The following is a 15217-nucleotide window of genomic DNA, read 5'->3' as shown; positions in this document are numbered from 1 at the left end:
TTCTCTTGAAAAGAGATAAAAACTTGTCAAAAAAAAAAAGACCTATTATCACTTCTCATTCAACTTTAAGGAGTTATTTATTTATTCAAACATCCCTAAGTAAATGCATATACAGAGGTATTAAAGCTCATTTCTCTATTGCCCGAGATATTCTCCAGAATGTATGTACATGTATCTAAATATCTATCAACATATTCTGAAGTACTTAAACACTATACTAAATGCTTTAAGATGGCTATTACTCTCCTGGCTGTTCCTCTTAAAAGAATTTCATTCTCCTACCAAAACAATTTTTCTGAAGTGGTAAGAAAGAAAAACAGAAGAGTGAATATACCAAAGTATAGACTTAGGGGTCAAAACTTTGGTTTGAATCATTTGGTAGCTCTGCAATCTGAGAAAGTTACCTAAAACTCTCCACATCTCAATGTCCTCGTATGTTAGCTCATATGTGTTAGCTATAATTATATTCAGGGGGACAGGGATATATACAGATACATTTCGTATATATATAAAATACAAAAAATTTATAGCAGTTACCTTTGGTATTAAAAGTGAATGATTTTTTTTCTTTGTATTTTCTAATAGTCTCCAAATTTTATACAGTAAACACATATTAATCATACATAGTGGGAAAAAAAGTAATTTAAAAAAATTATATAGAAGCCAAACTGTCCAACAGAAAATCAAAGCTCACTCATCATACCAAGAACCAAGAAAATCACAACTTGGATTAGAAAAAGACAACCAACAGATGCTACCATTGATATGTATTAGATGTTGGAATGATTTTTAAAAGATTTCAGAGCAAAAAAAAAACACTTCATAAAAAACATTTCAACAATCAATTAAAAATTCTGTTAAAACAGGAAAGAAAAGGAAAATCTCAGCAAAGAAAGTTATAAAAACAAATGGAAATTATAGAACTAAAAAACACAACAAAAACAATAGTAAAAAAAACTTACTGGATGAAATGTTGAGAAGATGTTGATCAAAAGAAACAAAATTTCAGTTAGAAGAATAAGTTCAAGAGATCTATGGTACAACATAGTTAATAATAAAATATCGTATACTTGAAATTGCAAAGATTTTAAGTGTTCTCAGCACAAAAAATGCTCAGTATGTAAGGTAATACATATATTAGTTACCTCTATTTAGCCATTCCATAATGTATACATATTTCAAAACATCACATTGTACATCATAAATATACACATTTTATTTGTCAATTGAAAAATTAATTTTTGTTGTTTTAAAGACAGGGTCTTGCTCTGTCCACCCAGGCTGGAGTGCAGTGGCACAATCATAGCTCACCATAACCTCAAACTCCTGGGCTCAGGTTATCCTCCTGCCTTAGCCTTTAAAGTAGCTGGGCCTACAGGTGTACACCACCATGCCTGGCTTTTTGTTTTTCTTTTTCCCCAAGTTTTTTGTAGAGACGAGGTCTTGCTATGTTGCCCAGGCTGGTCTTAAGATCATCCCACTTCAGCCTCCTGAAGCCCTGGGATTACTGACACAAGCTGCCACGCCCAGGCTTAAAAAGTAATTTTTTTAAAAACGTACTATATGGGCTCAACAGCAGAGATAACAGAAGACAGAATCAGCAAACCTAAAGACAGACAGGTCAACAGAATTTACCCAATCTGAACAACAGAGAGAAAAAAAGAAAAGAAATTAACAAAGTCTCAAGGACTTGTGTCAACAATAACAAATGATCTAACTCGGTATCACTGGAGTTCCATAAAGAAAAGAAAAAGAAGGGGGAGTTGAAAGAGTATTCAAAAAAATGGCCACAAACAACCAAATTTGGAGAAGGACATAAACCTACAGATTCAAGAAGTGAGCAAACCTCAAATAGGTAAATCCAAAGAAATTACATCTTCACATATCATCAATAAACTTCTGAAAACAAAGACAAAGAAAGAAATCTTAAAAGCAACCACAGAAAAAAGATGCATTACCTATAGGGGAATACCAATTCAAGTGACAACAGATTTCTCATCTGAAAGCACAAAGGTCAGAAGAAAGTCACTCAAAATTTTTCAAGCACTGAAAAAAAAGAACTAAGAACTGTCAATCATAAATTCTATATGTGGTAAAACTATCTTTCAGAAATGATAGTGAAATGACATTCACAGGTAAAGGAATACTAAGAAATTGTCACTAGCAGACATACCCTTTAAGAATGGCTAAGAAAATTCTTCAAGGAATCTTGAAACATCAAGAAGAAAAAACAATGGGAAAAGCAAAAATGTGGGTGAAAAACAAACTGGCCAGGTGCAGTGGTTCACACCTGTAATCTCAGCATTTTGGGAGGCCAAGGTCAGAGGATTACTTGAGGCCAGGAGTTCGAGACCAGCCTGGATAACATGAGACTCCATCTATACCAAAAAAAAAAAAAACAGATCACCCTTCTATTCCAGAGATTTTAAAATCATAGCTGATGGTTGATGGTTGAAATAAAAATTATACACAACAAATGAAAAAAATAGGTTAGTTGGAGTTCATGAAAATTAAAAACCTCTGTGCAGAGGACAGAGGACACTATCAACAGAATTAAAAGATAACCCATGAAATGGGAGAAAATATTTGCAAATCCTACATCTGATAAGGGGATTGATACCCAGAATATATAAACAACTCCTACAAATCAACAACAGAAAAATCAAAACCCAATTCAAAAATGAGCAAAGGACTTCAACAGACATTTCTCCAAAAAAAAGACATACAAGTGTCCAATAAACACACGGAAAGATGTTCAACACCACTAATCTTGGGGAAATGCATTTCCATAGATACCATTTCCCACTCACTAGGATAGCTACTATCAAGAAAATAGAAAATAACAAGTGTTGGTGAGGATGTAGAGAAACTTTAACCTTTGTGCACTGCTAGTGGGACTGCAAAATGGTGTAGCCACTGTACAAAACAGTACGACAATTCCTCAAAAAATTAATAACAGAATTGCCTTATGATCCAGCAATTTCATTTCTGGGTATACACCAGTGAAAGCAGGCACTCACATGGATATTTGTATACCATATGTACATTATTCACAATAAATAAAAGTTAGAAGCAACTCAAATGTCCATGGATGGATATAAATGGGCAAAAAGGTGATATATACAATGGAATATTATTCAGCCTTAAAAAGAAAATTCTGACACAAGCTACAAAATGGATGGACCTCTTGAAATTCAACAATTAAAAATAAAATAGTATTTGAAAACAGACAAATGACACGAACAGACATTTCACCAAAGAGGATATACAGATGCCAAATGAGCACCTGAAAAGATCTGTCAATGTTACTAGCCATTGGGAAAATGCTAATTAAAACCACAATGAGATATCACAGAACATCTATCAAAATGGCTAAAATAGAAATAGAAAATGGTGACAACATCAAATGCTGGTAAGGATGTAGAGAAACTGGATCACTCAAACATTGCTGGTGGGAATGTAAAATAGTCATTCTAGAAAATAGATTGGCAGTTTCTTATGAAAGTAAACATGCAACTAATATATAATATAGTAATTATACTCGCAGGAACTTATCTGACAGAAATGAAAACTTATGTTCTCACAAAAACATATACACAAATGTTTATGGCAGCTTTTTTTCATAACAGAAAAACTGGAAATGACCCAAATGTTCCCCAATGTCTGAATGGTTAAACAAATCCTGGTACGTCCGTATCATGCATGATCTACTACTCAACAATGAAAAGGAACAAAATATGGATATATGCTACAACTTAGTTGAATTTTGAGGAAACCATGCTGAATGACAAATATTAATCCCAAAAGCTTACATACTATATGATGCCATTTATATAACCTTCTTTAAATAACAAAATAAAGAACAGATTAGTGGTTGCCAGAGGTTAGGGAAAGAGGGAGGGAAGTGAGAGAGGCTGGTTAGAAAGTGCAGCACAAGGGATCCTGGTGGTGATAAAACTATTCTGTATCTCTAGTATGGTGGTAATTACATGCATTTACACCACAATAAATGGTGTGATAAAACTGCACAGAACTAAATACATCACACCCCACACAAACACAAAAATGAGTGCATGTAAAATGGTGAAATCTAAATAAAATAGATGGATTATATCAATGTCAACTGTGATACTGTACTATAGTTAGTTATGCAAATTTATCACTGAGGTAAAAGGGATGAAGGGGTACATCTCTGTATTATTAATTTCTTAAAACTGCACATGAATCTATAATGATCTCAAAAGAAAAAGTTTAACTCAAAAGTTAGAGAGATAGATCAATATTTAGATAGATAGACAAGGATAGAGGAGGAATAAGGTTCTATTATTATACAAGTGTCTTAAATGTGAATCCAGTTTAGTGAGTTATACCTCAAAAAGACTTACAAGAATTGAGAGAGATCTCTAGGTCTTTCCCTTAGCTTCAGACAGATATATTAGAGAAACAGAATTTTAAAAGTAACACTGAATGTTATAACAAGGAACATACAATGAATACAGAAAATTTGCTGGAGTAACATCATCCAAAGGATTTTCCATGGCTACCATGGTCATGTGTAGGATCTTTCCTACACATAGTAATTAGACATGATTTAAATATGATTTCCACCTTTCAACACACGTATTGCCAAAAGAAATAAAAAATCTCTAATAAGGTAAAATAAGGCTAGTTTTTCTTTCCTACAGTATAAGACAGGAATTAAAAGAACAAGGACCTTATTTCTCAAGCAGCAGATGTGCACTTAATCTGCTCCAAAATCATCCAAATTCATTTTTAAAGATGAAGAGCTACCCATGCATTGGTCAGTTCGGGCTGCCATAGTAAAATGCTACACAGGCTAGGTGGCTTAAACAACAGAAATTACTTTCTTACAGTTCTCAAGGCTAGAAATAGAAATATAAAGGTGCTGGCAAAGTTGGTTTCTGGTAAGGCATCTCTCCTTGGCTTGCAAATGAAGGCCTTCTCACTCTGTCCTCACATGACCTTTTCTCTGTGCACACATACTCATGGTGTCTCTTCTTATTAGGGTACCCATTCTACAGGGTTCATGAGCCACCCTATGACCTCATTAAAGGAACTATCTCCAAACAGGTTACATTGGGGGTTAGGGCTTCAGCCTATGAATTTGGGTAGGGGTGGTGTCAGGGAGGAGGGAAACAATTCAGTCCATTAACACTCAGTGACTGGCAGCCTTGAAGTATTATATATTCAGTTTTGTACGGGTGCACATATATACGTGAGTATTCTATGTACTGGAAGGGAAAGAGGGCAAGCCAAAGCAAAAAGCACAGTGTTTGCATTAGAATTCCAGGTCTATCATTCAAGTTTCTCAATGAAAATAAAGATGATACCTATTCTTACTGTGTAAGAATTAAACTACATAATCTATGTAAAGTACCTGCTGATATACAGTGAATGATTAGTAAATATTGAGATTTTTACCTTCTAGTCCTCTCCAAAATATATATGTAAATATTACCCAAGTCTGAACATATCCGAAAAATTATGAGAACTGGGTTCTGTCCCAATCCTACTGCTACCTGGCTATGTGAAACTTAAGCAAACCACTCTACCTGAGTCTGCTTCTGTACCTGGGTAGTGAGAGGGTTCCCTCTGTCACTAAAATTCTATGCATCTATACCTATCACCTTATGACTATAACATCAAATGCTAATGCTACAAAAACCAATCAAACTTTTTCCCTATAAAACTCCAATGAGAGGATTACGGTATGAGATTTCAGTATCATTCTTTCATTTACTTGCATTCTTTCAACTCTCCCATACCTATCCTTTGAATTTGAAAAACTTAACCTGTACATGTTTGCAGACTAATTTCATCATCTATTTCTCTATCAGTAATGCCTTATTTTTCAACTAGACTGAATATTCGTTTATAATTTTTTCATCTTCCATAATGTTCATTGTTTTACTAAATCACATAATCATTAAATGCCTAAAATCATACTTCAAATCCTGTTAAGAAGCAGTAAAACATACGGAGACGTTTTCAATATGTTTTCTTTAATAACAGCTATTTTTAATTTAGCCCAAAATTGAAATGTATTGCAGGTGATTTTAACCTAACACACCCATCATACAAATACCTGCATATTGAAACAATAACCACAGTCCATAGTCAATATTTTTGGTTTAAAATTAAGATAATGGTAGCCAAAAAGTAACATCTATTGTGGGAATACTTATCATTTAATGAAAGACAATTTATCATGTTGGGTCTAAGGGAAGAACTCTTATGTATTTGCCCTTTCTCCCACCCCATACCTCACCAATAGTATTCCAGTATTACCTGGTATTACAAGTAAATGAGTTATACACATGGTATACTTTTACTTTGGTATCCTCAAGAAAGTTCACCTCCCAGTATTCAGGTCCCCTCCCATACAATTCACACTGGGTCATGTGACTAGCACTGGCCAATAGAACATTAGCAAGCATAAGGAACACACAAGCTTAATAAGTACTGGCACACTGGGGCTTAGAAAGCTCCCTCATAGAACGCAGTTGTCATGTTATGAAGAAACCCATGTGGCAGGAAGGAAAGAGGAAGAGAGGAAGATGCCCAGCTGTCTACCAGCTGTTCTAGCCATTCCAGCTGAGGCACCAGATTTACAAGTTAAGAAACCACCTTGGACATTATAGCCAACAGATGACACATGGAATAGTCTCCATCAAGTGCAGCTCCAATTTTAAATCAAAAGCAAATACATAATTGTTGTTTTAGCAACTAAGTATTGGAGTGCTTTATTATAAAGCAATAGATAAGCAAAACAATTAGAACTGTTGCTGTTAGGTAGTAAGCAACCAAAAAAAATGTCAGTGGTAATAATTATTATTAGTAATTATTTGAAAACATTTTCCCCAAAGGTACTGTTTTGGGTATTTGAGTGTTCTTAAAGGCATTCTGCTCATTTCCCTAATAGCCAGGAAAGATATAGGAGTAAAGCAATCAGAAAGGCCTAGTCTTCATTTTCCTCTTCTTATTCCTAATTTACAGCTGTCCTTCTTATCTTTGTCAATAATGTCTGCCTGGTTTCCTCAGAGTGGCTTATCAATGACCCATACCAATTATAGCCTTCAGTTGTGCTCTATACTTCACTAACTACAAGAAGCCCCTTCAACCTCCCTCCTGACCACAGGTACATAATTAAGAGTTCAGGCCGGGCGCGGTGGCTCACGCCTGTAATCCTAGCACTCTGGGAGGCCGAGGCGGGTGGATCACTCGAGGTCAGGAGTTCGAGACCAGCCTGAGCAAGAGCGAGACCCCCGTCTCTACTAAAAAATAGAAACTATATGGACAACTAAAATATATATACACAAAAAATTAGCCGGGCATGGTGGCGCATGCCTGTAGTCCCAGCTACTCGGGAGGCTGAGGCAGTAGGATCGCTTAAGCCCAGGAGTTTGAGGTTGCTGTGAGCTAGGCTGACGCCATGGCACTCACTCTAGCCCGGGCAACAGAGTGAGACTCTGTCTCAAAAAAAAAAAAAAAGAGTTCAGTAAAACACATTCTTCACAAAGGGTTGAAAGTTTATATTCATTTAACTCATAATTCTTTCTGACTTGATAGAACCATTAAGTGAAGGGCATCAGAACCAATCACCTCTTGCTCAGAAAATAAGTTAAGCACCAGGAAAAACATATCCGCTACTTTTCCTCAAAAAACTTACTGATCCTGATCATAAATTTCTTGTTCTTTTAACCCCCACAACCCTTTGCTCATACTTCACTCATGATATTTCTCTTAATCTAGCCTGAATCATAGTTATTAGTTTATTTAACTTCCTACTAGATCTAAAACTCCCCTGGAAGAGAGACTCATTGAGAAAAGGGGCATTTTACTCATTGTAACCCTTGAAGCACCTACATTTCTCTACTACTCAAACAAATAGAGTAAAAATATCTGAGTCCTGGTCAGCAACCACTCTGTCCATAACTAATCTTTGTAATTCTCATCCCCATTTTCATTAAGAAACAATGACTCACTCATAGTTATAATGCAATCAGTGGCAAAGTTAATGAATGCTACATTTCTAACATTAACCTTCAGCAATTATTTGACTTAATTGAAAATGGTTTTATTTTTACAGAGACAGCAAAATGATTTTTAAGGAAAAAAAAGATACTATTTATATTCCTTATTTTCCTCTTCTTAAAGTTTCAGGCTTGAAAAAACTGAATATTAGGTCAGGGGTAAGATCTGAGTCAGATGCCAGACAAATATTGTAATATACAAGGCAAAGCAGCCCCGGTAGAGACTACAGCAAACAGGAGCATTCAGTACCCACCCAAAAGGGGCAACCGCTGTTCAGCTCTAGTAATCTACTCTCAAGCAGGAGTGGCCACCAAGGATAGCCAAGTCTGTGATTTTTCAAGAAATGCTAGAAATCAAGACTTCTTAAATGTGATATATTCTTATTTTCAAATGGTGGCACCTAATTACTAAACGTTCCAAATACACCAAGAGCAAGCAATGTATATCTGTGGGTTGGATTCTCACTAAGGGCCTCCTGCCACTGCAGGCTCACAGTTAAAAATCTCTCTAGGCCGGGCGCCGGTGGCTCACGCCTGTAATCCTAGCACTCTGGGAGGCCGAGGCGGGTGGATCGCTCAAGGTCAGGAGTTCGAGACCAGCCTGAGCGAGACCCCGTCTCTACTAAAAATAGAAAGACATTATATGGACAACTAAAAATCTATATAGAAAAAATTAGCCGGGCATGGTGGCGCATGCCTGTAGTCCCAGCTACTCGGGAGGCTGAGGCAGTAGGATCGCTTAAGCCGAGGAGTCTGAGGTTGCTGTGAGCTAAGCTGACGCCACGGCACTCACTCTAGCCTGGGCAACAAAGTGAGACTCTGTCTCAACAAAAAAAAAAAAAAAAAATCTCTCTACAGAATTGAAGGCATACTGGGGAGAAGGTGTACTAGCGGGAAACAATACTCCTTTCCCATCACCCCTCACCTCTACAGAAGAAAGAAAAAAATAATAATGACCATGAAAAGCAGCTCCATAAAATTACAGAGTACCTACCAGTGACAAACTTCTTTTCTCTATTTTGAAAAAGAAATTTGTTAGCAGTTTTAGATAGAACTAAATAAAGAACCCTGTAGCAGAAAACAGTGAGAATTTTTTCTTCATAAAATTTTTTCTCAAAACGTGCAAAAAGGAAAATATTCAGATAAATGTAATAGCGAAAATTACACAAACCTTTCCAGCCTTAACCAAACTAATGAAAATACTCAGTGATAAACATAAGAACTAATGATTCACCATGCACAGAAAAACAAGGTACAAAATACTAACAGTGTTAGTATATTTGCATTGATCTATCTACACATTGTCACTTAACTTTCTTGTGATCAACAGTACAAAACTAGTTAGAAATAAGATTGAACTCCCTGACCAGGGAACCCTAGTCTAACAAAACACAGACTCAAACCTATGACCTAAACTCCCTTAATACCACACGATAAATAAATAAGGTATGACCAATTACTAGACAACATTTCTTCAATATTTTTACAAAAGATATGACATTATTTAACGAAGTTTTAAAGGCTTTTTCCTTTCATTTTAAAATAGGAATTTATAGAGAACACTTGATTTCACCTCTAAAATTGCTTAACCTACTACTGGAAGCCCTTACGAAGTTAAAATGAAATTTTTAATAGAATTAATCAAGGTAGGTTTGCCTTTGGAGTTCAAAACATTCTCTAAAATAGTAATAAATGACGGAGACCCTATACCAATGGAATTAGTAGGCAATTTAATGAAAATAAAATTATATTATAGTTTGGGGAGGAGGACTATTTACTTATTGAACACTTACTATGTGCCAGGCACTGCTGAATACATCAGGGTTCTCATTAAATCTTAAAAACAACCATATGAGGAAGGTACCATTATTATCCCCATTTTACAGATGGGGAAACTGACCTTTCCAAGATCACACAGCTAGTAAGTGGCAGAGTCAGGATTCCAACCCAAATCTTGTCTAACTTCAGAATTTGCACGCTTAACCACTACACTGTATTGCCTCCAGTGACTCTGGGTTGATATCTATGATAAAAAAAAGAGGGAAATTTGTACTTCTCAGCAGTAAATTTTATAAACACACTAGAAATGGAGGGTACTTTTTAGATAGAACATGAACCAAGTCTCATATATACAGTCATACAAACGTTATTTTTATCCCCAAATATATATAATAATGATGAAAATCTCAGACAATAGACCTCTCACAAACACTACTTTCCCTAAGTACTCAATCATGTTTATTATTAAGAATTTAATGGGAACACTCTGTACTTTCCCCTCAATTTTGTTGCAAACCTAAAACTACTCTAAAAAATAATATATTAAAAAAATTATGAACTACAATATCCTAAATATGCCTAAGTCAATTCAGTTCTAAACTGACATGAAGACTAGATTCTTTCAGTATGAACAGTTGCATTCTATTTATTATAACTACAGTACTAAGCGTGCAGTGGGCACTCAACAAATATTTAACTGATTTTGTCAAAAGCAATGCTGTAAAACTGGAATTTTTAGCACTTCCAGAACACTCCCCAAAATTTTGCAATACATAGACATGAAATTAGTTGAAATATAATTAGACCAAAAAATTGAATTCTACTGAATAATATAAAAGGAGTACAATATGGGTGAAATAAATCAGACTAACTTTACTTTTCCACCTTAAGTATCAAAAGATGTAGCCTTAAGTCAAAAATGGATTAGTATTACAGAATCTTTTCCTAATTAGTTTAAATCTTTTCTAAATCCTCTAAAGTAGCTAACCCAAAAAAAACTTGGAATTGTCCCGAGTTACTGTCAACATATGAACCAAATCTTTTTCTCCTGATACTCACCAAGGTTGTTGAAATTCTAAGTGTCAATTAAGACTGATTCAAGAGATCTATAAAACAAGTGTTGCCTATTATCACCATTTCTCATCCTAACCTTTTGCTCTTACCAAGGACCACTGTTATAAAATACACACCTAAGTTCACATAAGAGAACAAGTAAGGAGATTCTAACTTATATAAAGAGAGTCATTTGTCCTGTATATCTCGCAGTAAATTATCAAAATTAATTTTCAAACAAAATACTGTACTGGTCACCAACAAAAAGTACTGACGAGAAGCAGTATTAGAATAATACTATTATAGTATTATACCATTATACTATACCATACCATAGTATAACACTATAGTATTATACTATTAGAGTTTTACTTCACTATTGTACTTCTAAAGTCTCAACTGGAAAAGTATTACATGAATATTACATAAAAAGTAATACATAAAAAGGAAGTCTGGAAGAAGATACAGACATCGCTGGCGTACAGGCCCTCCTTAATCACACCTGCAATTCATAGAACTCCTTTCTCTCTGATCCACGTACTCATAAGTGATCCAAAGACTTTTCTGCATCACTATGCTTTCAGTAGACAGAAGCTGAGATGTGCAGTGCAACAAAAACATTCTGACCGATTTATTTTTCAAATTATATTAAAATAGTACTCTTTTAAATACTTGTATTCAAAGCTTCTCACTAACCATCTAGCTTTATCAGGGAACACACACAGGTTAATACAGACTATGACTGCCTTGGTAGCTGCAGCTTGGCTCAATCCTGGGACACCAGCTCAATTTGGAAGGGGCAGAACCATATCCGGTTCTCATTGGGTACACATTTTCCCATGCTTTCCATCTTAAAAACTTTACATCTTCCCAGAGGAGCATTAAATATAAGAAGACGCCAGGGAGTAGTATGCCTGTAGGGAAGATGAGTGATCGCATTAAATCCCTACGGATGAAACCTGAAACTTCAAAACTTTTCAGAACATACCACAGCTGAAAGGACAAGGTATGTTTTTACTGCATCATTCCCACTTCTTTCCTGGAGCCAGCCTCCCCGATCGCTGAACAGCCACTTACTGGTTAGTTGGAGGAGCAGTCAGCGGTATGGCCACCTCTTCTTCCTCGTATTCTGGTCCATCCAAAGAGTCACCTTCATCCACGGTCCCCAGGCCCGCGCCCAAAGGGGGCAGCGGAGGAGGCGGCGGCAAAGGGGGGAATCCGCCGCCTGGCCCGAGAGTCTCAGCAGGCAACGAGGTGGTCACCTTGGTGAGCGCCATCTCTCCACTAGGTCCGGCGGCGGCAGCACCAGCCACGCCAGCAGCGGCACCTCCCCCTGTCAACCCGGCTCCCCCCAGAGCCCCCGCCACGGACCCAGCTCCTAGGAACCCTGACCCCAAAGCGGCTCCGCTACCCACAGTCCCGGCCACTCCGGCCTCCACCAGGCCAGGATAGGGGGTGGCTGCCACAGGCAAGGCCGCGGGTATCTTCACCCGACACACTGCCGGATAGGCATTGGAGCCCACTGCCGCGCCGCCTCCTCCTGCTCCGGCAGTCACCGGGCCGCCCTCCTCACTGCCGGCCTCGGCCGCCATCATGTTGAAGCCCGCTCTACTCTGCCCTACCCTGCCCGCCCGGGAGCCCCGGGGGCCACCAGGCCCGGGCTCCGAGCCGCCCCACCCAGGCGCGTCCCCCCTTTAGCTCCCTAGGCGGAGGAAACAACAACAAAAGGAGAGAGCCCGCCGCCGCGCCCCCTCCTAGGGCCACAGCCCAGGCTCCAGAGCTGCCTCGGTTACGGGAAGCGAAGTGGGCAAAAAACCCAACGCCTGCACAACGCTGCCCAAACCTCACCTTACACACCCACACTCACGCGCACACACACATGTACAGAAGCGAAAAACTTCCTGGCTGCACTAAAGAGGAAAGGAAGCACAGGGGAAGCGGCTGAGGCGGCTGCCGCTCCTTCAGCCACCTCCACCGCTTCTTCACCACCCCAGTTCCGGCCACCCCCACCGCAGCCACCGCCGGTGCCGCTGCAGGGGCTGGGGCCACTGCAGCCGCTTCATCCTCCACCAGGCTGGAGATGGGAGGGGTGGGGGGAAGAGGAGGAACGGGGGCGGGGTAGTGGGGAAATCGACCGAACTGCTCACTACCTGGAGCTTTCAGTTAGTGAAACCGGAGAGAGAAAGGAAGGCGGGGCAGGGGAGGAGGAGCAGGGGGAAGGAAGGGTGGAAGAGGAGAGCGAGGGCAGCTTCTGCGCAGGCGCGGGGGCGGGGCCGGCCAGGCCTGGAGGGAGGAAAAGGAAGAGTAGGGAGGGAGGGAAGGAAGCTGTGGGGACGCGCGATGCGCGCTCGCGCTCGGTGTCCCAGTCCAGTGCCAAGCGCATGGTGGTGCGACATCTTCTCCTCCTGTCCGTGTGGCAGTGGCGCGCGCGCGCCTCACGGGGCTTTGTGTGATCGCCAGGAGGAAAGGGAAGAGTACCTGAGCATACGGATGCTGAGAGCCAGGAAAATTAGAGAGACGAGAAGGACATGGAGGCGGTGGCAAGGAAGGAAGGGGGAAAGGGAAAGAAAAATGCCTCGAAAACTAGTTCCCTATTTCCTGACCCGTAGAAAAAACTGCATTAGCTGGCGGCACAGAAACCAGACCCAGGCGAGGGGCTGGGGGGCAACTTTGAAGGTGTGGCCAGCACTATTAATGCTTTCCTTTTCGTTTCATGATAAAAATCACTATAGGACAATTACACACTAAAAAATAAACTAGATTCTGGAACTCAAGAAAACCAAATGGTTAAGGGGGGGCATATGAATAGGGTGGAGAATTTGGTAGAAATAGTGGTTGTGAAGTTAGGTTTCTACCTCTATGTACGTGTTTTCTTTACCAACTGTCTCATACACACGTATACTTACTCCATTTCCAGTCTGTTGGGTACTAATGAAGAGGTGTGAAGAGGAAGGGTGCCACAGAGAACACTACAGTGCTCTTTTGTCCTCATTTCTGTGCAAAACACTACAGGGCATGATTCACATACAAGCACCTTCAACAAGTCAAATGGCAAGAATGTCCCAGGATGCTAGTTAAAATTATTATATGTAATGTCAAAAATTATCAATAAATAGAAATCTCACCCTTAATACAGTCAAGAGAGGGGTTTTATTTTATCTTTTATACTAAAATGTATACAAACTATATGTATTCATATAGATGGAGGAATCATTTCGTTTGTTTAAAATTACAATATTGTTCTTGTCTTTTAAATTCCTCCCAGGAGGAATCCCACGTGGAATACCATTGAATATTGATCTTTGTGATCAATATTTTCTCTCCTAAGGATGATCAAATCAACATAGGAGCACATTGGGGATGACAAAGGGTTGTAATAGAAACCCAGGAAAAAGGGAAAAGACCACCAGAAGAAGTCACAAGGTGCAGACAATACATTTCCTTTCTAAGTTTGCATAGGCCTACTCACCTAGTCAGTCACAACAATCAAAAAGTCCTGAGGACTCCTTCATTGTGCTTACCACTTATGCAGGATACCACGTGGAAAAGGGAAGATTGACTACTCACAGAAGCTAGAGTTCTCAGAGTAAACTCAAAGGTGCAACATCCTAGGAATTCATTAGAAATGCCACCCCAGAACCTCTGAATCAGAAACTACATAGCAATCTATTTTAATGAGCCTTCCAAGTGACTGCTTGCACACTCAAGTTTGAGAACCATTATATTAGAGTATGCTCTAAAGAAGGAGATATGCAATACCTAAAAAAGGTTCTGAAAGAAAAAATGGATGTCATTCATTAGGTGAGTAGGTAAGAGATGTGGGTATTTAGTTGCTAAGGACTGTGCTATTCTACAAAGGAAGTTAGGAAATGAGAATGAAGTAGTTCCATAATACTTAAGATAACAATGAAGTACTACTTATGGCCTCCCTAAGAACAGTTTTTCTTTTTCTTTTAAACTTAGACCTCAGAGTTAGACAAGACTGTCAAAGTACCAACTCTGCCTACTGCCCAACATATGAACCCTAAGTACAACATCCCCAATAAATTTTCACATAGCCTGTGTTTGAAAACCTACAGCATGTTAGCACCCCAGTCACCACCAATCACCCTTAAATGCAGGACATTGGCCTGGGAGTTTGTCACCAGCTCTTTGTTATCACGGATCTTCTCTAAATGCTCACACATCTGTATGTTATCCGAGAGTCCAGGTCAGGCTCACTGCTCTAATTGCAGAATTACTTCCTTCTCCTTTTTTGAAAATTCTTTAGCACTTAAGGGTCAAGGTCAATATTTAATTGACCTAACACCTATTATACACTGAAATATATT

General features: G+C 38.8%; 1 protein-coding gene across 2 annotated transcripts in view; it reads right to left on the bottom strand.

Moving 5' to 3' along the window:
- The window catches only part of RASA1 (RAS p21 protein activator 1), a 91176-nt gene extending 78122 nt beyond the window's left edge, over positions 1–13054 (bottom strand). Inside the window, exon 1 of one of the 2 annotated variants that reach the window (XM_069491971.1) lies at positions 11964–13054. In XM_069491971.1, coding sequence (XP_069348072.1) covers positions 11964–12481 — 518 coding nt within the window. In that variant the 5' untranslated portion in view covers positions 12482–13054. Of the gene's footprint in view, positions 1–11904 lie in introns of both variants that reach the window. The other variant, XM_069491972.1, reaches the window with a different exon arrangement.
- Between the last annotated feature and the right edge of the window lie 2163 nt (positions 13055–15217).

The sequence above is a fragment of the Eulemur rufifrons genome, chromosome 17, assembly GCF_041146395.1.
Source record: "Eulemur rufifrons isolate Redbay chromosome 17, OSU_ERuf_1, whole genome shotgun sequence".
Classification (NCBI taxonomy): Eukaryota; Metazoa; Chordata; class Mammalia; order Primates; family Lemuridae; genus Eulemur; species Eulemur rufifrons.
Note: the sequence above shows the minus strand (reverse complement) of the source record. Positions and strands in the feature narration are given on the sequence as shown.